The following is a 23806-nucleotide window of genomic DNA, read 5'->3' as shown; positions in this document are numbered from 1 at the left end:
GAGAAATAATTCTGTTTAGCTTGTTCATCAGCACAATTTGCTTAACCTCCTTTGTCTTTATTTCCTCAATACAAGTTAGGTCTTTCTTAGATCATGATTCATTAGTCAGTTGTGGTTCACGTGGGTCACTTCTTTGGTGTTCCACTTCAAAACTGAAAAGCCAAGTGTTGGTTCCTGAGAAAGGTTTTGTGTATATAAAGGTGGAACTCAGGCACACCTAACAGAAAGCATGCTACTTAACTGTCTTCACATCCTGCTGATTATTTTTAATAGATGACTATGCTTATATACCACAATCTGGAATATGCATTACAAGAAATTAAGTTGTTTGGGGGAGATTAACTGGGGGACTTGGGGGAGGATAAACATTCAGCAGTCAGCTGAAAAAATGACAGGTTGATACTAAAGGTTATTTTAGTTATAGAAACAGCAATGAATTTCTCAGTTGCTTCCTTTTTCTGTGGATGAAGAATATACTACTGTGATTTGATTATTTTTTTTTTTTAGACAGCAGTCTCCAAGTTAAATCTGATCACTGGAATTCTGCTAGGGATTTACTTGGTATCTAAATTAGTGTGTGTAAATTATGCATGCATAAGCTCAAGAAATAATTTTGTGTTCATAACAGCCAATTGTACACGTAGAGGAATGTTTGCATGCATAGTCACCCATTTGGAATTGGGCCCAAACTAAATTAGAATTAATACCATGGGCGAGTTCCAGGATTTAGTTCTTAAGTCTACTTATAATGATGTAATATACATTAAAATTACCCACCTCTGCAGACTGCATTCTGCGGAGGCTGTTCTAGCTGCAAACCTGCGTAGCTGCAACAATCTCATGCCATCAGGTAAACATGCATATTGGAGATAAGGGGCTGGTACATCAGGTAGAACTGTCATCAACACAAATTCAGTGTATGTATAACGTGAAGAAACAGGCAGGGCTGTGTAAGAGACTGCCCCAAGCACCTCTTCTTTTTCAAGCTCCCTGCTTGAGCAGTGGCTGGGCAAATGAGTAGATGGACTATCTCCACGAGACAGCCACTTCAGTTCAAACCCTCCAGTTAACAGCATGCATTGTAAGAGCAATAATAGCTACCAGCCATTGCGGCCCCCAGGGAATGGGATCTTGAAGTGCTACATGACATTCAACAAGCATGCCTGATGTCTTGTGTCAAGTCGAATGGCCAGGCTTGAAGTGCGGTGCCGGAGGGAGAGGGGGCAAAAAAAAGCATCTCCTGATTTAAAATGGACATTGCATCACTTCCATACTTAGCATCTTCAGCAGCTTGGCGTCCCTGACTGTCTGGTGGACAAAGATTTGGACAGAGTTTTTCATCTGCTGCCCAATCCCTCTCCGCACAGTGACTGCTGCAGGAGCTAGGTTCGGAAGAAAGCCCAGTGTAGTGCTGTCTACATCAACTGACTCTGCTTTTAAAGGATTACAGACCATGTCCTTGTAATTGGTGAGGCCGGGCTGAGACTAATACAGCACTCCGTATGATCTTCTGTCACAGGCCACAGGAATCTGCAGAATCCTTTGTCTTGCCCCAGTGTTTATGGTCAGACAATGATGTGGAGTCTGGAGATGGAGCTAGTCTTAGTTTTAACAAACCTCGTGATTAGACTCAGACTAGCCTGCATAAGACAGTGTAGTTTTTTGTGTTACTGGAAGACAATTCCAACTGTGCCTTTAGATCCAACCATAGGCAATTTCAGAATTTTTTAATGTCAGGAGAGGAAAGAGCACTCTTACTGTACCAAATCATCTCTTTAGGACTGCTAAGGACACCAAAAGAATAGAAGAAGAAACCAAAACAAGGAAATGATCATGCGTAATGAGTTGTATTAAGAAAGAGAGGATTAACTCTTTGATTTGAATCAAAGGAATGAGAATTGTGAATCTGACTTTTATTTTTTACCATGTACTAATTGGTGTTTTTTAGGGTCAGAAGACTGTGGTATGGAATCATGGCATCAAATAGAATACTGATCCTTTCATCTTGGCAACTAGTGTAACCCAAGAATGAATATACTGGAGGAGTTTTTAATCACATTGTTTAAATAACGTGGTCACATATTGTCTTCAATTATGAAAGACCCAAAGACAGTATTGTATACTTATGGCATCCAGTAAAAATATTGTAATAGTAGTGTGCTGTTTAAACTATAGACATAGTCAAATCAGTGTGATGAGACAAATATCAGATAATGGCTGGTTTTTGGCCACCACTGATTTTTTTGGGGGTGAGGGAGAAGAGGGAGAGAAGTAGATGAATCTCATTTTCAAGGTATTAGAGCAATGCTATAAATGAGTAGGATGTTTAACAGGGCTTTTAAACTTGTCTATGCAGATTAAATGTAATGATTAGAGTCATAGGCTGGGGCAAGCAAAGAGAGAAGGTACTGTATTAGGACATTGAGTCTTTGGAGCCTTTGTAAGCACCAAGTGTAGAGAACAGGGGCATGAGCAGGGAGAAGTTATAGATGTAAGTGCACGAGCCTTTTTGGTTCAAGTGAGGCACAGAACCAATGGCAGAAAATATCAAGACACAAGGGAGATTTCTTTAGTACAGCAATCACTGGATGCTGGAAACATGCATGCAAAATTACTTTCAAGTTCAACACCTAATCTTCCTTTATGGGGAACTTTTTCATCTGGAATGGTAGTTTCCTTGGACAGTGGGCATGTTTAGGTACTGGTAGGAATTTCTTCTCTTTGTTACTGGTTACAGAATTCTCTCTGAAGAGATGCATTTCTTTTTTTCCTGCTTTGCATGGGTTTTTTGATTGCTCTAAGATTGTCATCCATGAAGAGACAGAAATGAATACTCTTGAATTCTTCAGCTCAGCTATGGTCAGTTCAGTGACCTTGGTGAACTCTTGGAGAACCTGTAGTCCATGAGGGTCATATGAACTGTAAGTTTATGAGACAACCTTAGTGTCTTCCTCATGGCACTGCAGATGTTTTGTATATGGAAGTGATCTTAAGTGGGTCCAGAGGGAGTGGAAGAGGAAATTAAGCAGTTCCTCTGGAAAAAAAAAAAGTAGAATTCATTACATATTTGCTTAACTTTTTGGGTAAGACTGTCTTTTAATTCTACAGAAATGATGAAATCTAGTTGAGTAAATAACTATTGTTTTGGACAAGATTATACTCAAAAGTTCTTTTGACTCAGTCCCTTGTTCTTAGTCCAGCATAGGAAATAACAGTATGGAAGGCAGAGATATACTAGGCTATTGTCCCTGTGGGCAGATTCCTGTGAAGATAAGCTGCTTTTTTTTTTTTTCTCTGGTGAATGTGTTGTGTTCTTCTCAATGTGTCCTTCTCATGTCTGTCTACTTGAGAAATAGCCCTTGCCTTCTTAAGTAGCCTTTTATAAAGCCTAGTGTCACTTTTTATCTGTGTGAGTGATTGTCCTATTTATCACTTTTACTGGGTATAGAAATCTCTTTTCCTTATAGCCAGCTTGAAATGCTGTGAAAGTGGACTGTTGGATAAATTATTATTGATTACTAGTATCCAGCAATCATTGTGACATCACATTTTATCTGTGTAGAAAAATCCAGCTTGTGTAGATATTTGGATTGCTTGTAACTTCAGAGATGGCACTGGTTTTCTATAGAAATAGATAGGGTTCTCAAGACTGTGCCTGCTGACACCTGAAGCTGGTGGTCCCCAAGAGTATGCAGAGTAAGCTGGAGCAAACCAGTTAGCAGAAATAATGCTTCTGGTTTGAGATTTTGATTTCATTTGCTGAGGAGGAAAAAATATTTTCAATCTTTTCTTTTTATCTCTTCCTTTAACAACTATTTCGGTGAAGAAGTGAATGGTGCAATTCTAAATATGTCTCACAGAGATGCCTTTGTGATAACCTATGCCTATGTGTTTATGGGAAAGCAAATAATAGTCTAATGTTTCACAGTCTGGCTCGGAACTTGCGAAATCCCTTTATATTGTGGGTCTACTCTTTCACATCTCTACGATAACTTCCATGTTTAGTAAACTGTCCAAACCCAGTATTTAATGCAGTAATAAATTCATTACTTTGGCATAGGTGGTGCCAGTTTTTTATTGCTTGTAGTTATATCCATAGTGAAAAGAGGATGAAAGTGGGTGAAGAGTAATTCCAATGAAATAATAAGGATGCTGAGCCTTGCCTGCTGCCTGCATAGCAGTTAGGAGGGTTAGCATCATGGCAGCATAGCCTTAAGATGGTGGTGGATTAGAAGCGGGAGTAAGAGTCTGGTATCTTATCATTTACAGTAGAAGCTTGTTATTGCTGGGCTTGCTGCTTTCTTTTTTTAGTTTTTGCCAATTAAATGGAAGCTGTAGTTTGCAGATACTGGACATTGCATTGAACAATTGGGCAAAGATGCTGCTGGTGCTGCTAATAGTTGGATCTTTCTGTGTCACAATTCATCAGACAAGTTGAGGACATTGCCAGCTTCAGAGGGGTCCAGCAGCAATATAGTATCCTTGAAGCACGCTCTTTTGAAGACACGAGCTTTAGTGGTTTGTTGCGGTCAGAGGGAAATAATGTTATTTAGGCATTGCTGAATAAAATCTTTCTTCTTCCTTTCCTGCAGTAGGTCTAATAGCTTTAACATCCTGCTTGAGTACAAAATACCATAATAATTTAATGTATGACTGTCATGTGTGCTGTTCATTCGAGTCTTCTCTATTCCCTTGTCTCTTTCTGCTCTAGCAAAAGGACGTTTCTAAGTAGACCCTGAAACTGCATGTGTGAGTAAGCATAGGGTTGTAGAGACAGGATAAAGTGCTACAGACTAGGAGAAGTCTGTCTAGAAAGCTGCCTGGAGGAGAGGGACCTGGGCGTGTTGGTTGACAGCGACTGAACATGAGCCAGCAGTGTGCCCAGGTGGCCAAGAAGGCCAATGGCATCTTGGCTTGTATCAGAAAGGGCGTGACCAGCAGGTCCAGGGAGGTTATTCTCCCTCTGTACTCGGCACTGGTGAGACGGCACCTTGAATCCTGTGTTCAGTTCTGGGCCCCTCACCACAAGAAGGATGTTGAGGTTCTGGAGCGAGTCCAGAGAAGAGCAACGATGCTGGTGAAGGAGCTGGAAAACAGGCCTTATGAGGAGCGGCTGAGAGAGCTTGGGGTTGTTTAGCCTGGAGAAGAGGAGGCTGAGGGGAGACCTCATTGCTCTCTATAACTACCTGAAAGGAGGTTATGGAGAGGAGGGAGCTGGCCTCTTCTCCCAAGTGATGGGGACAGGACAAGAGGGAATGGCCTCAAGCTCCACCAGGGGAGGTTTAGGCTGGATATTAGGAGAAAATTTTTCAGGGAAAGGGTCACTGGGCACTGGAACAGGCTGCCCAGGAAGGTAGTTGATTCACCTTCCCTGGAGGTGTTTAAGGCACGGGTGGACGAGGTGCTGAGGGGCATGGTTTAGTGTTTGATAGAAATGGTTGGACTCAATGATCCGGTGGGTCTCTTCCAACCTGGTTATTCTATGATTCTGTGATTCTATGAATGCTGACTCTTCACTCCTGCCTGTTTCTTTAGGAGATGAGTCTCCTTTCCTTGTGCCTGATGTTTGCAGCTTGTTCCATGGTAAACCAGTTGGTAAGCATTAACTCATGTGCAGGTGTTAGTAGTCCACTGATCCTTTAGGACTGCAAGTTCATTTAACAAGTGGCTGATGGACTGTGTTAAACTGCTTTTCAACTTAAGTCAGTGTGCTACCAAGTATCCACATCACTAGGAAAATCACAGTTGTCACGGAGAGACTGAGGACTTCAAGCCACTCCCCTCAAACATTTGTTATAGTGTATTGGAGCCAGTGGAGCAATGAGAAATTGTTCCATCTGAAGATGTGGTGGTGTACACAATTCCACCTTGTCAAACAAAATGTTTTCTGCTCCAGGCAGTGTTGAGTCCCAGTGGCAGAGCTCTAAGAGGACTTTGGCCAATGCTGTTCCTGCAACTGTCCCACAACTTGCAGAAGTCTTTTCTGCCCAGTGGCTGAACTGCCAGTGCCTGACATCAGCATGAAATTTATTTCATAAGAAAAAGAAAAAAGTGGAATAAGTATCCAAAAAAATATCTTTGGACCACATCTCCTGGAATATGTCATTGCTTCCCAAAAAAATTAGGTATAAATGGACATATGCATTCTTTCACCACATATGAGAAGAGGACAACCAGCACTGATGATGCAGAATCAACCCTAACTGAGACCTTGCCTATTGGTGCAATACTACCAACTAGCAGTTTTCATTGCACGCTATCAGTAGCCGCAGTGTTATATATACAGACAAGGAATTTGGTGAATAGCCTGACAAAATCCAGAGAAGGAAGGAGAGGTTGCTGAGAAGCCTCGTTTTCCAGGGGCTCATCAAAGCAACAAGAATTTTGTGCTCTGTCAGAACTTGATCCCTCCATCGAGTACAGGAAATTATGCTTGAAATGGTTTGTTGAGATGGGCTCTGCAGGACAAGCTTTCTGGAGCTCTTCACCTCATTGTACAGTGCTTCATTCTCTGGGGCCTCAGGTACTGCAATATCCTTTGTAGGAATGGACGTACCTCACTTTCTATCTGTCCACAGTACTGATGAAAGCATCCTCTACCTACATAGAATATTCTTCTGAATACGTTTTCTTTCTGCCCCCTTTTTGCTTTGTTGGCTCCGGGTTCTGCAGAATATAGCAAACAGCTGTTTATCTTGAGAGGAATGACTGACCTGTGGAAAGCCTTCCTGCCATCTTTCCTTTCATACCAAGAGTTCAGTACCACTGTTGGTCAGTCTTTGTTGGCAACATGTCTGGAATTCCAGTCCCCTCTTTCAGTTGTTCATCTTTGCAGGCTCTTCCTTGCTGTTCTTGCTGCTTGTCAGGCAAAGGAAATAGTCTATTATCCTGTTTCCATTCCCTCTTTTTATAATTCCTCCTTTCTGCAATGCCTGTAGATTGGATGAACAGCTGGGGTCTTTCCTGTGACCACAGCTTAATACAGTAGTAAATGCTATTTAATTTTCTCTTCGGCCTCTGTTCATCTCAAGCTCTTAGTGAGCATGTGTTTGAGATGTCACCTTGCGGTCAGAAGTCATGGGTTTTGTTTTATGCTCGTACATCCCCTTGCTTCACAGAGGGTCTTGGTTCAGGACCCTGGTTCTAAACTTTATCTTAGTATATCAACTTTTAATCACAGGATGGTTTGGGTTGGAAAGGACCTTTACAGATTATCTACTAAATAAGATAGGTTATACTACAATGGCATTTGTCATGATTTCAGCTATTTGCTTTTAAAATTATCACCTTATACCATCCAAGACTGGGCTGCAAATTGAGAACAATGTGGTAGATCTGCAGATCAGGAAATGGAAGATCTCACCTGAAAATGGCATGAAGGCATTGTTGTCTGTTTTATTTGCCTTTGGTATAAAACAATCAGAGGTTTCACTTTATACTAATATGTACAGATTTTCGGCCTTTACTTGAAAAAGCTAGAGTGCTTTCCACAACAGATGTAACTCTGATTTTGAGCCAGATTTTAAGGCAACCGAGTTTTGTCTCTAGGCAATTAGAACCCTCAATTAACATATTAATTATTTTTCCTAATGACATTACATTCTTTTTCTTTTTGTCTGCTGAAGGGAAAAGAAAATGTCTAATTTGTGTACTGGTTTGTGAGATATTTAGCTAATTTACACATTAGAATTTGATAGTATTTGTTTTGCAGTCAAAAAACTGAGTATTTATTCAAAGGGATTTTATATATTTCCTGCTGTAGCTAGGTGTGTTAAAATAGTTAGCAGAAGTAACTAGCAAAATTGAAAGTATAGGAGTTTCTTTTACCTGTTTTCATGTGTTGAGATAGAAGAAACAAACCCTTCTGGTATAAATAACCAGTACTGCCTTTCTTTCTGTGGTCATTGTAACAACTGAAAAACCTTTCAAATATCAGCCTACAGACATTAAAAAAGCCATTCTGATCTCTTCAATGTTCTTCTGATCCTTTCAATACAAAGGCAATTCTTAAACTGTGTGCAGACAACTGTTCCTTAACAGCATATTGGGCCTGATGTTCTCAGGGAAGAAGGAGTAAGGGAGGGATGGAGAAACAGAATCACAGAATCTTTTTCTGCAGGAAAAAGAGCGTATCTGCTTTTCTGTTATTGTTAATGAATTGTTTATTGTTGACAGAAAAGCATACCTTTTGTGTTAGTGTGGCTGGGTGCAGTTGTCCATTCTTTGTGCTACAAGATCAGCCCTTTTACCAGTGTTACCAAGCCTTTAAGGAGCTGAGCACAGGTATTCACTAGTGGCTGTGAATATCTGTGCTCAGGTATTTGTTTTCTAGAACAAACTGTTGAGTATTATATTTTTTTTTACAGTAATTTTTCAGCCTTGGATGGGTTTTCTTGCAAAGACTGAGTTGTTATTAACTAGCACTGCACGTCACGACTGGAGATCTGTTGGACTAATTACTGCACAAACTACCTCAGGGCACTGAACAGTTCATGGGCTAAGAGCAAGGAATATAGAAAGTGTGGGCAGTAGGAGGAGGCAACAATACTGTAGAATTGTAGTCATGTACGTGTAGGTATGTGCATGTGTATGTAGACATGTAAAACAGGTATTGATTTTAGCTGTTTGCATGCCAGCTTTATCATAGTCAGGGTTTTGGTTTTACTACCAGAACACTTCATTGCAAAAAGTGGTTTTGAGTAGGGATTTGAAGCAAGATGGCAGGTACCAGCAGGATGCAAATCTTGGGATATCTTCAGGCAGGACATGGCATACGAAACATGATGTTACTATACCAATTTGAAAAGCAGAAAATCCCAGAAGATACTATGACACTACTTAAGAAGTAGGGTGAGGAGGGTCAGGCATCAGCTGCAGAGACTAGCAATGGCTTCTATACAGAAAGGGACAAACCAGAATGAAATCAAATGGAATAACAGCAGAAAGAGAAGAAACCTGAAGAGAAAGGTGTTGAGGCACAGCTAGGCCTGTCAGAGCTGGATAGCAAAGAAGAAATCTTAATGTTAAATGATGGGTGATGAAAGAGAAGGTGTTAGAAGAGGCAAGAGAGATGAAATCAGGAGAAAAAGTAAACATCAGTTCAATCAGCTTGAATTCCCGCGTGTTTTCAGAAGTATCGGTCAGGAAAATTCTGCTGCTGAGGGGATGGACTCTCCTCCCTACTTTTCACTTTTGTCCTGAATTTTGCTAATTTTGTACAGAGCATTCAGAAGAAATCTACTCGTCTTTTATGGGTGCAGGCCTAATTTTGTTGAAAACCTCTGTTGCTCTCAGCCAGAAAATGAATGGACACTCGGGCTTCAAGTAGTCTTGACACAAACAACACAGCCGCTGTACTCTTTAGTTTGTTCCTCTCACTTCTGTATCGTACTGGTTGAAAACATGATACAAACAATTTTCCTAGCCCTTGAGATGATGTGTTTGTGTATGCATTTACTGAAAATAAGACTGAAAAAAATAAGTTGCAATAGCAACTGGCAGACCCCCAGTCATGGACTGAGAAGAGGAGGGCAAGTGCTGTACTAGTGCCATGGGAAAACTGAACAAAAGTGCCAGGAAATGTGCAATCTAAATGTAAAGACAGGAGTTCATACGTGAGAAGAGACATATAACAAAGAAATACATAAAACAGTGTTCATCAAAGTGATGATAGTCTGTCTGATCACAGGCTCTCCAATTTACCTGAAGTGCACTTCAACCATAATTACATTCCTGAAGCACATTATTTAACAAAAATGTACCCCTGAGTAAATATAATCGTATATAATATAGCACTTTTCCTATCTATCGCTATTAAGGTTTGAAAACATATAGTCACACGTGCCACTCCTCTGGGAGCCGGGGTGTAAATACACCGTAGGTGGCCAGAGCCACAGTGCAGCATTGGAGTTCTCTGGCCCTGTGGGGTGTTCATGGCTGGACAGGGTGCTGATGGCTGGGGCTTCTGTCAGGCTTGCTATAAACCCTGAGCAAGATTTTTCTTTCTGGCTTAAATGTGCAACAGCACATCACAGCATATCCCTTCTCTGCGCAAGAAATGCTTTCTGTGACTCAGTTTGGGTTTTGCACTGTGTGAGCCAGGCAGTTTAGGTTTAGCAATTTTCTCTCTTGCTACCCTTTCACAAACAGACTTGAGGTCTGTAATCCTGAGATGCATTGAGGAACAGGAAGGATAAAATGAATTTCTTGCAACACTTCAGAGCTGTGTTGTCTGCTGCAGCCAAGCTCAGCCTTGAAAGGAGGGAGTGGGTTTTCTACATTGCCTACGGAGGCTGAAACTTTCCCTTTATTGAAAAGCATCATTGTGGGTCAGGTTGTGAACATCCCCGCAGAGATCGGGAAAGCACCGTGCATACCATGCGCTAGCTAGCCATCCTGTTGCTTTGGTACGGAAGCGTGAGCACCCTCAGGTAACATTCTGTGGGTTTGTCTCCTCTTGTCAGGAAAACTGTACTCGGCACTGGTAAGACCGCTCCTTGAATACTGTGTTCAGTTCTGGGCCCCTCACCACAAGAAGGATGTTGAGGCTCTGGAGCAAGTCCAGAAAAGAGCAACAAAGCTGGTGAAGGGGCTGAAGAACAGGCCTTATGAGGAATGGCTGAGAGAGCTGGGGTTGTTTAGCCTGGAGAAGAGGAGGCTGAGGGGAGACCTCATTGCTCTCTATAACTGCCTGAAAGGAGATTGTGGAGAGGAGGGTGGTGGCCTCTTCTCCGAAGTGACAGGGGACAGGACGAGAGGGAATGGCCTCAAACTCTACCAGGGGAGGTTCAGGCTGGACATTAGGAAAAAATTTTTCACAGAAAGGGTCATTGGGCACTGGAACAGGCTGCCCAGGGAGGTGGTTGATTCACCTTCCCTGGAGGTGTTTAAGGCACGGGTGGACGAGGTGCTGAGGGGCATCGTTTAGTGATTGATGGGAATGGTTGGACTTGATGATCCGATGGGTCTTTTCCAACCTAGTGATTCTATGATTCTATGATTCTATGAAAATGGAACTCCTGAACTGGGTCAAGGAAAATGCTACTATATATTAATTCTTGCTATGGGCAAAGCTATTAGGTCTAAAACCAGGTTCTGTGTGACTGGAGAAAATTCATGGTGGCTGTGTTTATGAGAAGTGGTTCTACAGTCTCAGTTATTTAGAAGCTTTTTTGCTGTGTGCACTCCTAATGGGCAGATGAAAAAAGACTCTGTGTGTGTATTAACTTATTTGTCTTCAAAGGTTATGTGCCTTTGCCCAACTTTGGGATCACCTTGCTTTATTCCTGATGTAAATTAGCTTTTAAAATAAAAGCAAAGGGCCACCAGACTTCAGAGAGTTAGTAGATTTGGGACTAAAATGGGTTATGTTAATGAGATTTAGAGCCTTTTGAACGTAGAGGGACATGACAAATCAACGTGTACTTTTGTTTAATTTTATGCCTACTGTGTGGTTTGGAAGTCTTTTAATCTCAGATGAGCATGATCAAATGGCACTGTTGTGTTTTCTAAATCTTTTTTTAGCTGCATGTTTCCAAATGGTAGAACTTCTTCCTAAATCCACTACCTCGCCCTTCATTTTTGGTTCTTGTAGTTGTTCTTGTGATCTTATTGAACCGACAATTTTAGTAGTGGTTTCAATCATGCTGTTGTAAGGTCTTTTTTCAGCTGATGTTTGGTACACAGCAGAAACTGATGATGGAAAGGAATGTTAGAGTGGGATGGCAGTTTCCAGAGGTGTGTGACCTGAGGAGATCTGGGTATAGGATTGTCCTGTTGCTGAGGTTCTTTCCTGGCTAGTGCAGCAGAGGAGCTGTGAAGTGTTGGTGTGTCCCAGTCACAAAGGAGGAAGGAGCATGAGCTGCAAGACAGGTGTAAATGTTCCTGTTGTTGCTGTAAACTGTTTTTAATGTGAAGTTTTCTTGTTGCATGTTTGGAGAGCCTTCTGTCCCTGCTTATTAGTTCTCCCAGATTCAGATTGAAATTTCTCTTTGTTTCATTGGTTCTCTCTGTACAGTTTGTAATGTGGATTTTTTAAAATACTTGTTGCGGTTGATTAGATTTGTTCACTGTATTTTGTGGTCTAACTATTAGAATTATGTTGGATACCTGGTGAAATCGAATATGGTACATTCAAATTAACTTCCTTTGTTTCTGGTCTCCCTGAGTATCCAAGGGTATCAATAAATTGATGGGAAGCAGAAATGCTGACTGGCTGCCATCTAAGTTCACTCAATGTGAGGATTTTACAGTGAAGCTGAAGATCCACTGATAGTCTCTCTTCCTTTTGTTCCTTCTTTTCATTCCATTTCTAAGTTAAGTTAATATGACACTTAATCTTATACAGTCTGAAAACTTTATTGTAGTTAACACTGTTCTTATATTTTTAAACACATGCATTCCAGCGTTGAATTATATGACAACATCCAGGTCTTCTGGAGCATAACGTAGTACAGTGTTAATATGGGTAAGATACATACACTCAGTGCTGAACAGTGAAGCAACTCAAATGTTGGCAAAACCAAACAGTTTTTTGTGGAAAAAACAATGTTTTAAAATGTCGCTTGTGTTGGTTATGGGATACATGCTGAGTTAACCTCATTGAACTTTTCCCCAGGAATTGATGCGCTTACAATTGGCGGGTCATTATGCTGCTCCACCTGTGTAGTGTTAAGGTCAGTGTGTTTTTCTGATTATAAAAACCATCCATACCATTCCATTATAAATTCACTATCATTCATATAATGGAATGTGCCAAAGCTCGGAGCTCGTTGCAGCTGCCCCTGGTCCATGTTTAAGATCAAACAAAGTGGTTCAGGTAATTTGAGCACCTTTTCAAGAACATGTGCAATCAAGCTTCATTTGAAGTGATCTTTTGTTGTTTCTGTTTTGTTTCCTGTTTTTTGTAACCTGCTATGCATCCATCTGATGTTAGTGTTGGTTTTGTTTTGTGTGGCCTGCCCAAGAATTCTTTTCGAATCAAGACATGGTAATTATAAGACCATAGCAAGGAGGTCCTGGGAGCAGCAGGCAACTGTAACCTGGCAGTTGCACGCATCCATGCGTAGGCAAAGCACAGAATGCATCAACCACTCACCTTCACGAGGCATTTTCTGAAACCTGCAGCTTCTAACTGTGAATTAATTCTGAGTCATCACAACACACAAATCAGCCATCACGGTAGACACTAATGTGTGAGATGCAGGAATGTATGACTGGCACTAACCACTTACTCGGGGGAACCTGTGAGATGATGTGCATGCATAACACACTGCTGCTGTATGCATCATCCTGCACAGCTTAGTCCTCTGAGTTGTCATGTGTTATCAAAGAGAGCCAGAATGTGCATTAAAGCTTATCTAGTGTTATTTCTGTCACTGAAATGTTGTTATGGTTGAAGCTTTTGTTTGTGTGTTTGCTTCTACTTTTTTCTTTGTTACTAATAACCCAAATAACTTTGATTCTGTGAAGAGCAAGAATTCACAGAGAACAACCGTGTGTGTAATGGGTCATTATGTTCTTCCAGTTTCATGAGGATGTATCCTTTCTGTGTGAAGCTTTGCACTTTGTAGTAGCCAGTTAGAGCCTCAGGCACTGGCAGTTTAGCTGTATATGAACCTCTGTGCAGATTAAGCTGTGCTGTAATTACTGAGGAAATACATGCAGCGTCTTGATGATGACAACTGAGAATTTGTGTGACCATGTCCAACAGCAGTCCTCCTTTCAGCTCTCCAAAGTGGCAAACTCAGCAGTATTCTACACTAAATGCAATGTGAAACTTCCCTAGATGTACATGCTATGTACAGTGCACAGTCTTACAAAATGTGGTGAAGAGTCCTGAGAAGACTCTTTGACGAAGAGTAATCCTTGAGTAATCTAGCTTATAGAAACTGTCACAGCTTGACATTTCACATGACAATAATTTGAATTTTGCAGCTGTTGCATCAGGTAAGTACATCTTCAGAGGTATTTGGCAGTTTCTTTTATTAGTCTGGGAAAAAAAAAAATGTGTTTCAATTAGGCCACAGTCCAAAAACTAAATGGAATATCCCCCCGAAAAATCGTGTAGGTCAGTGTAGGTTTGCATGCTTTTAAAACACTTTATATTGAAGAAAATGATTTCCTGAGTCCTCCGCCCCACCTCCCTGCTCCTTATTCCCCATGAGGAGAACATGTTGAGCCAAGTTTATAATAATATTTCAAGATATTACTGGCCACTTTTTTCTCCTTTATTGTCATTCTTAGGAAAAAAAAAAGATATTGCTTTTCTCTTAGACTCAGCATGGACTACTTCAGGAAAAGCAAACAGACACAGTTCCACAGTTTAGTCTATGGCGCTGAATAGCATGTACCTGCAAGGGCATTTACCTGACCTTGCAGATATGCCTACGTGCAACTCAAAAGGCCTTTGTGATAAGTGCCAGATTTTGTTAGCAGCATGAAGACTTACTTGGCACAGAGACTACAGGACCCTTCCAAATTCTTGTGTAGGCCTGAGCACTATTCATAGCCCTACGTTTAAGTGGCTCATTTAGTTTCTTAAATTAATTTCCCTACCTATAGCCTGTTGAGTCAACAGAGTAAAGTCATGCTTATAGTGGTATTACAGAGCACCCTTTTCCTATCCTGTAACTTTATAACCAATAGAGAGAAATTAGCAGCATTTAAGTGCCCAAATCTTAATGCAGGCTATAAAAGACTGGAATTAAAAAGTTGGAATGCAGCTGAAAAAAGTTATGGCACAACTGAAATAAGGTCTTAGAAAAATGTTAGTGATTAAGTTAGCGATGGTTCAGCAAATAATTTATAGCTTTTAAAATTCTTCTCTAGATAAGACAGAGAACAGCATGTTGCTCTGGATTTAGCCCGTCATTAGGGAAGAGGGCTTACATTGATCCATCGTGTGTAAAAATCAGCTTCGGTTTGAGACTGGCATTATATTTGGTCTTTCTGTGCCCGCTATAGGACATATGGTCTTTGTAGTTTGCTGTGTGTTTATGTTAAGATATACAGTAATGTTTTATTAAAAACAAATCCCCTTAGTTAGAGTTCAGCATGTGAAGAGTTCATTGTTTTAATCACACAAGTTAATTATGGAAAAAAATTATTGGTGTTCCTATCCCAAATGTTGTTAATGTAGAGTTGTTACCTGTGGTTTATTTAGGACTTAATGTACAGAAACCTTTCAAGCATTCTTTTCCAATGTAGTTCTTTACAAAAATAAAAGAACAAAATAATCAGTTATAGGAATTATTTTGTATAAAGTGGTGCTCACAGGTAGAATTTGTACTGCAAGCTACTTCCCAGCCTTCCCACGTATCCAATATAAAGCATTTTACAACCCGTTTTTTTTTATGCTGCACCTTACGCACTTGTGTTGCATTTCATTTTGCTAATGATAACCAAAAAGATGTAAAGAGTGTGTTTTGAACTTTGCAACTCTTGTCCTGTGTTTGTCTGCTGGGCAGAAGAGCTACTAAAATCCATTTGGGTGCAAAAGGGGTGGTGGCTAGCCAACCTGCAAGCATGTAAGAACCCCCCTGCTGCTTGTCCTGTAGACCTTAAGCTCAAGTGCTGGCAGAACCAGCAAAGGCTGCAGATGGGAGGCAGTGGTAGGAGGAGAGGTGAAGCTGTGAACCGGAGCCCTTGTTCTCCTAATGTCTTCTAGATTAGGTTAATAAAGATATTGGTTGGGTGATAGTTCTGTTTTAATACAGAAATTAAGAAGTAGATTAATTTCTGGCACAATTCTCTCTTCCTGCTTACATCAGTCCCTATTTCTAGCACCAGTTAAATCGGAGAAACAAGTGTCTGTATATCATATAATCATAGAATAACCAGGTTGGAAGAGACCCACTGGATCATCGAGTCCAACCATTCCTATCAAACACTAAACCATGCCTCTTGGCACCTCGTCCACCCGTGCCTTAAACACCTCCAGGGAAGGTGAATCAACCACCTCCCTGGGCAGCCTGTGCCAGTATTTGTTGATCTGCCAGCTTTGTAAGCAAATAACTACATTTGGGCAGAAAGCATGAGGGGGTTTAAGCGCACCAGCAGCAGCAAAGACATGCGTTAATAAACAGAACAACCAAATAGTGCTGCCACACAAGTTATTAGGAAAAAAGCATTTGGAAGGAAAGTTGGTGACAAGTTTTCCATTCTTCCTGCTATATCACAGAAGTAGAAGACTGTGAAGATGGTGCTTTAAAAATATAACACTGAGTATTTAGGAATTTAAAAGAATCCCAAATGACCCAATGGGACAGGATCTGCTTCAGACTCCGAAGTCATCAGGAGTCTTTCCATTGTATCCAAGATATGAGAGATCAGGCCTAGGCTGAATTCACTGCAGAGGAACTGAAGTTTTACATGGAACCACACCTGCATGAGCAGGCCATTGTCTGTACTGGAGAATGGTACACTGAACATTGGAAAGAATGTCTGCACTGTGTGCCTTTACATTTTTGATGCTGCTTTAAAATCTCTTGTTGCTTTACTGGCTGTTGTCAAATAGAAACTCGTGGACCTTTAAAAACTCTGAGATAAAAAGCTTTATGATTTCTTTTGATAAAATACAAATATGGTTTTAACATTCAGGATTTCCATACTGGGCATCTACATTGCTTCCATAGTATTTTGCAGCTTTGCCTTTCTATGACATGCAGAAATACTTTGGGTTTGACATGCACAAGTATTTTGATTTTACTGGGAAATTTAAGTCTGTTCTCAAAATACGGGTGCATCTCTTTAAAGCCAGTAGAGAAACTGGCTGAAAAAATCTATTATTTTGTATAGTTTTTTATGATAAGACTAGTTAAAATCAATGAATGTTTAATTTTATTAATATTAAACCATTTACAGAGCTAGCTGTGTAATGAAAATAAGTACTCTGTAATAAACTGGGAAAGGTCTGTCAAATACGTTATCTCTGACTCTTATATGAATATATACTTTAATTGCCTTGGAAATTTAAAATTTAAAAATTAAAAATAAATGATGGGGGGTGATGGTGTTGTACTTTACAATTTAAATGAGTCCATTCTTCTTCACACTAGGTTTTCACCTCTATGAATTTCTTTGCTTCTTGAAAAAAAATTATACACTTGATACCTCATTCAACATAGAAGAAAAAACTCACACCAGATTTTTTAGTAAGCTGGAAATCTGTCACAAAACCCATACAGAAATATAAATGTATTTTGTTTCATTTGTAACTAAAATTTTCCACCAGGATGAGAACACACAGGACTCTGTGTGACAAAATACTAAATAGGTAGGATGGAACTGGAAAGAAAGTAACATTGTGTTATGTATTAGGTAAGGTCCTGTTCCCACCAAAGTTGCTTTGATTAGACTTCTGTTACATCTTTGTCATGGCTTTTGATATACTATAGCACATATTTCTGTAGACCTGTACATATAAGAAAATTGTTTTGTGTGAGTAAACAATTAATTCGATGAGGCTGTGTATAATTTTATTATTGCCCAGGTTTCTGGGCTCATCGGACTTCTCTGACTGCACTTTCTGTCTATCTGTCAATCCCTTACCTAATTACTTTTGAAGCCCTTGGCTAATTCCAAGTGAACGAGAGGGGAGTAGTCGTCTTTGAGATAATTAAGTTACTACAGGTCTCAGGGCCTGGGGAGAAGGAGGAGACTGAAGTCAGGGCTGGGGGAAATGCAGACAGAGCATGTCTGTCACCCTCTCCAGCAGCCAGGACAGTTGCTAGGATTGTCTGTACCTTTGTTTTGTCTGTGTTTTTGCAGAGGAATGGACAGGAAAAAGCTGGGACTTTACTATGTGTTTGGTGGTGATGAAGGATCAAGCTCTGCAGGAAATTGGCTTCATTAATTCCACTGCTAACAGGGCTGTTTGGTTTTGTTTCTAGAAATGCTTTCTGAATCAGACCTGAGTGTCTTTAATACAAACAATCGGCTTCCGGTTAAAGGTTAGGAAAATACAGTAATCAAGTTAATTTATCACTAATATAGAGAGTAAAAGTACTAGAAACATTAGTATGTGACCATTAACGTGTTACAAGTGATAAATTGGTCAAATTAGTGGCTCTTTTGTTTGCAGGTCTTAAACACAAATGAATTATTCTGGCTCCTGAGAACTCCTAATGGAAATACCTGTTCAAAAGTCAAGTTTTAACCTTGTTGATATTCTGGTTCTGCTGCATAAGGTTAAGATGAATAGCGTTTGATCCGGCAAGTAATAACATCCATTTAAAAGTAGCAACCATGAGCAAAAGAGTGCTTCATTGATTTGTGCACAGAATTGGACAACAAGTAGTTCTTATTGTCCTTAGGAGAACAGAACTGAGTCCTGTGCCAAGACATCCAGGGAGAGTAAGACTGCTTAAGTGGCCACAGCCTTGCTATATGTCAGTGCATGTGTCCAGGTCTTTTTTCCAGAACTCAGATTTAATGCCTGCAGAACCAAATATTCTTCCTACTTGCTTACTTGTGCAAGCTTCTATAAATACTAACTAATTAAAATGTAGACTTTCATTGCAACTCTCTAGAACCTAATCCTTGATGGATTTAGGCCGCTTCCTTGACAGAGCCGTTGTTACCAGAAAAATAGGTTAAAAAATTTCTCCTTTGGGCCTTACTAAAACTGCAGCGTTTAAAAACTGTAATTACTTCTCTTCTGTGAGGATTCAGTTGCAGGAAAAAAGCCTTGGGTTAAGTCTAAGTAAGGGTCCTGATTAAGATTAAATTAAACTATGGCTTGAACATTCATACGGAGGCTTTCTTGTGCTTTTTTCTATAGGTAAGTGAAATGTAACTTTTCCAGTCACCTTTGCAGTTGTTCTTCCACTTTGAGAACTCTCATGAACACAGGAAAACTCTCTTTTAAACACAGGACCACAAACCGTCTTAAACTGGAGTAAAAGAGAAAGTAAATTGGAACCCTGTGCAGTGATGTGAGCAGATGTACATGCCTGTGCATATGATTGTGTGATACAACGTAGTAATATGTAGTTGTGTTAGAGGTGTACTAGCAGCAAAGTAAGTATTGGTGAAGTTCAGAAATCATACTGTCACAATGGGACTTGCCCATCTCTTAGTGTAGGTCCAGTTTCTCTCGGTGAAGGTGGTCAGCAGGGCTTCTATAGTCTCTATTGGATATTTATGTTTGGTTGGAGGAGCCTGCATGAGTTTTCTGCTCTTCATCTACTTGATCTAAGTCTCCTCCAGTTACTCTGAGCTGTTTCTGCTTTAAAAATATGCTTTATGCCCATGCGTCTTTTCCAGGGGGTGAACTACCAGGCTACCTTTCATCTATCCTTGTCTAGCAGTTCCCAAGAAAACCTTTAATGTGTAGCTCAGGATTGTCTTATGTGGGATTATTCTTGTGCCCTAGATAAAGCCACCACATGTTCTCTTTGTAAAATCTGAATCTTGTTTCTGCACCAGAGACCGTAATACCAGATTTACTCATTTCCTCTTCAAATGGTTTGCCCAGTTTCTCTGCTTTCTAATGAATACAATTATAGTAGCAATTTGTTATGATTTATACAGTCATAATATAAACAACTTTTAATGAAGAACAAAGGGTAAGTAGCAATCTGGCTTGGAGATAAGTATCTGAGGCTAGTTTTACCTGCCTAGGAACAGACAAATCTCACCCTTTAAACTATACTTTGTGGGTTCTATCAGTAGTATTTATTTTTTAGCAACATCAGGATTATTTTCAAGAATAAGATATGGGACCTGGGGCGTTATGAAGCATAAATCCATTTTCCTTCACTGCTTTTCAGTGCAAAATAAGAAATCTTGATCCTCAAAACCTGTGTTATAATAGATTTTTCCTTAAAAAATATCAACACATATTGAATGTTAGATATTTATATTTTAAAAAAATTGGTGTGATAATGTCCTGAAGAGTATACAGACATAAGAATTCAGTCTGTTGAGAGCAAGCATGCTTAAATGTGGCAGTCAAACTCTTAACACTTGCAATCAGTTTTTGTTCTGCCCTCCGGTGACATAAAAAAACCCCACTCCATGCAGTAATGATGAATATGTTTCATTGTCTGTTGTTCCTACTTAAATCCATAAGCCGTTTCTTTTCTTTTAAAAAGCTGAAATACGTGTTGTACTGTATTATTATAATTGCATAGGAAAAAACTTGCAGAGATCATGGTCTAAAAATACGATTATATTTAAAATTACTCCTAACCCATCCATCAAATAGCAGACTTGTTTACAAGTTTTGAGATCTTGTTTTAAGAGTAGTTGCTGTGACTTGTGTCCTGAAATGCAACTTTCTGGTCTACATGTTTGCCTGATGTGTTTTCCAACGGAATAGGTGGTAGCAGGGATGACAACATTTGAAGTGTTTTAGTTAAAATACAAACTTGTAATTTTCCACGTCTGGATTAGCCCTTGTTTACTGCAGTTGACATCTATACAGGCTTTCCTTTGCTTTACAGGTCGCTTTGTTCCCCATTGAAGTCAGAGGGAATTTTGCCTTTAATTCCATCAGAAGCAGGATCAAGCACACTCAACGGGATGGCATTCCTGTATTTGTCTGGAGATAATATGATATTAACAGGAGCTCTGTAGCCAATTAATTTTAAAATGTTGTGGAATACCCGAGGACTTGTAGAGAGATAGAAGATGAGTCAAGGGCATGCTCTGAACCTGATGTCTGGTTGAGAGACTGGTTTATTACGGTTGTTGTTTGTAGATCAAAGGAGTGGCTGATGTAGGCATTGATACTCAACAGCTTGCTGATAATACCTACCTGCCTCAGCCCTGCCTCACTGCCTGAGGAGGTTAAGGTACTGATGTTTCAGATCGCTTTTCTCTTAAAGAAATACAGATGGGGGTAAGAAGCATGACAGTGTAGTGGTGCAATTAATGAAATAGGAGATTTAAGGTGTTGTCTTTGTGTAGAGTCAGGGTCAGGCACCATGGGATGCTGGAAGGAACTATGAGTGAAAAGAGCCTCTTTCCATCCCCCCTGTTTTTTTCTGTTTTTTGCCCCACACTAATCCAGTGATTGTCCTGTGGCTAGTACAGCAAGTGGGGCCTTGTGCCCCATCCCTTCCTTTGAGTGAGGGAAGAGTGGTAATATTAACGAGTAAGGAAGAGGAGATATGCCCTGAGAGTAAAAAAGAATGGGAAGGAGAGGAAGATGAATATTCACCTGGGAATAGGGGTTAGGCTGTGATGTGAGATACATGGCACAGAGGAGCATGGACCTTGTTGACAGCCTGGAATAGCGAGAGGCAGGAGGGCAGCGGTGCACAGCTCTTGCAGGGAATGATTCTCATGGTGCTGACAGAAATTTTTCAGGTCGTAGTGACAATGAACATCTTGTGGTGTGTGTATGTGGATATGTTTGTGCCGCACTTAGGGGTGTACAGGCAGAGAGGGAAGCTTAGTTTGTGGGAATACTACATGGATAGTTCTGAGCTCCGCAGGGTAAATCCTTTGATACATAGGCACATGAACCTTTCATTTGCAAAGATTCTTACTCGTGTCTGAAGGGAGGTTAATATTGAAAATTTCACTGTGCTTGGTTGCTTTCTGTTGCCTTTAGGGGGGCAGGCATACATAATAAGCTATACCTGGTACCTATGTAGTATATTAGACAACTCTTATATCTGCTAGCAATATACACTACAGATGTCACACAAACTGTTTCAGCAAAACAGTTGTCGTGATGGGAGGTACAATATATTCCTAATGGTAGAGAGTTGTGAACTTTTATAACTCTCACATATCATAAGAAATTAAGAGATTTTTTCCTGCAAAAAATTCTTGGAAGAGTCTTTGGAGTCTGGGGAAGAGAAGTGGAAAATGTGGGACTGCTTCTGAGAAGTTAAATGACTGTACCCGACAGTTCTGGGAAATGTTGTACATGACTGGATATCTTTCTGCCACTCATATTTACTCTGTCATTTTGTTAGTAGTCTCTTAAATTTTGCAAGACGTCTTCACAGCTTTTCTGGTAAACCTCTGCTACATTTACTGGTATTACACTTTTGCAAAGATCTGTAGATAAAGTGTATACAGTAAACTGAGTATTTAATTTTCTCTCGTTTGACTTCTCTGGATGTACAATCTAGTTTGCAATTTTATTGCCTAGAAAATTAAAGTATTCTTAAATAATCAGATAGTAGTTTAGTATATTTTTTTCAATATGCCTTATATTTCTATTTCGTATACCTAAATGTACTTAAACCAGACTTTTTTTGTCACCTATAGGAGTGCTTTGCACACTTATCTTTATATAACGGAAAATCTTATATATAGGTTCATATGAGAGGTTCATACACAGGTCTGACTCTTTCCTGTCTTACCTAACATACCTAACCTGTCTTACCTAACATACCTAACCAGAAAATCTTATATATATTGAGAGGTTCATACACAGGTCTGACTCCTTCCTGTCTTACCTAACATACCTAACCTAGGATCCAACAGCCATCGACTCCTTGAAAAGGTGATGAAGAGAGGGGGAGCTGAATCCTCCGTGGGAAAGACTTACTTGGTTTTCAGTCTTTTTTCAGAAGGAGCCTGTCTCTTTCCTCTGAGTGTATAGGGAGCCTTGGCAACCTTCATTCCTAAATTAGGTTACTCAAATGCTCAAAGCTTGAGTTGGATTAATCTGGGCCCCTTATAGTGCTATTGAAGACATTGATCTTTTGCATGGACAAAGTAGTTGAAGAATGGAAGCCACTTGTTATAAAAATCTGTCAGGTAAGAGGTGTCTGTTATTAAGTGCTGTGGAGGACCTGAAAGAGGACATCTGACATGGTGAAGCCTTCTCAGTAGGATCACTTCAAGGAAGAGTAGCAGTTTTTTTAGCCTGTAGAGGAGAAAAGCATCCCTGTTCTTACCTCCTTCCCTTCTAAAACCCCTTCAGAGTAAACAGTGTTCCTGGGAGACCAGCAGCAGAGTCCAGCTATGAAGTGGAACTGATGAATGCAGTAATGCTTCTTAAACAGACCGGTGTGTGACAACAAAAGGCTTTTTGGGACAGCTGTCTGCAGAGAGTGATGTTCCTCTACTTTAAATTAAACCAGCACCAGAAAGATTGTTTATCTTCTTGCAGTGATTATTGTTCATAACTATTGTCCTTGGGTTTGAAAAGATGAGGAGTGGAGATTTTTAGTTTTTGGCACCACAGTCACTAAGAGCATGTCTCTGTGAAGCAGGTGTGGTCCACAGGACATGAGGATGCTTGTTAAGAGGGGGTATGCTGTCCTACCAACAAATGCTTCATCTTGTACCTGTTGAGAAGTGGTGACTGTCCTGCCTCTGTCTGGTACTGCAGCAGCACTTCTTTGCCTGCTTCTGATGTTTGTAACCAAGTCAAAAAAATAAATTTCCTGTTATGTGCATCGTAACACACCAGCAAAGGCAGGCACTGGGGACTTTGGAGTGTTTTGTGACAGTGTGAAAGCAGATCCAAAAAGTATTTCTTTAAGCTTGTAGTGTGGAAAGAACAGAGAGAAGCTGTGCAGGGTTATCTTGCTTTAAGTTGTCACCATGTTGAGACTTGTTATTTCCCTACAGTTTACAGTTGTCTTTTTGAGATTCTGTATTCAGGCCATATGGCATGTTTACCTGTTCTTGCATACCTGAATATAACCTTTAAAAGTATTGGCAATGTTTTCAGGTCTTTTCTTTTTGTAATGGATAAATCTGATGACTGTTTCTCGTTCCTTGCTGTGCCAAACTGCTGAGACAAGAGAGTTTTTGTGCTACTGATTTAAGAGAAATTAAGGCATTAATTATTTTCTTAGCTACATTCTGTTGCAGAAGCTTCCCAGTGCTT

The 23806-nt window shown here is 40.1% G+C and overlaps 1 protein-coding gene across 4 annotated transcripts in view; it reads left to right on the top strand.

Annotated features, from left to right (window-relative positions):
* Positions 1–23806, top strand: part of HECW1 (HECT, C2 and WW domain containing E3 ubiquitin protein ligase 1) — a 277673-nt gene that overhangs the window by 54367 nt on the left and 199500 nt on the right. Inside the window, exon 2 of one of the 4 annotated variants that reach the window (XM_069859744.1) lies at positions 12617–12674. The exons of the other annotated variants lie outside the window; for them this stretch is intronic. Coding sequence (XP_069715845.1) covers positions 12648–12674 — 27 coding nt within the window. The 5' untranslated portion in view covers positions 12617–12647. The remainder of the gene's footprint in view (positions 1–12616; positions 12675–23806) is intronic. 4 annotated transcript variants of the gene reach the window in all.

The sequence above is a fragment of the Phaenicophaeus curvirostris genome, chromosome 6, assembly GCF_032191515.1.
Source record: "Phaenicophaeus curvirostris isolate KB17595 chromosome 6, BPBGC_Pcur_1.0, whole genome shotgun sequence".
Lineage (NCBI taxonomy): Eukaryota > Metazoa > Chordata > Aves > Cuculiformes > Cuculidae > Phaenicophaeus > Phaenicophaeus curvirostris.
Note: the sequence above shows the minus strand (reverse complement) of the source record. Positions and strands in the feature narration are given on the sequence as shown.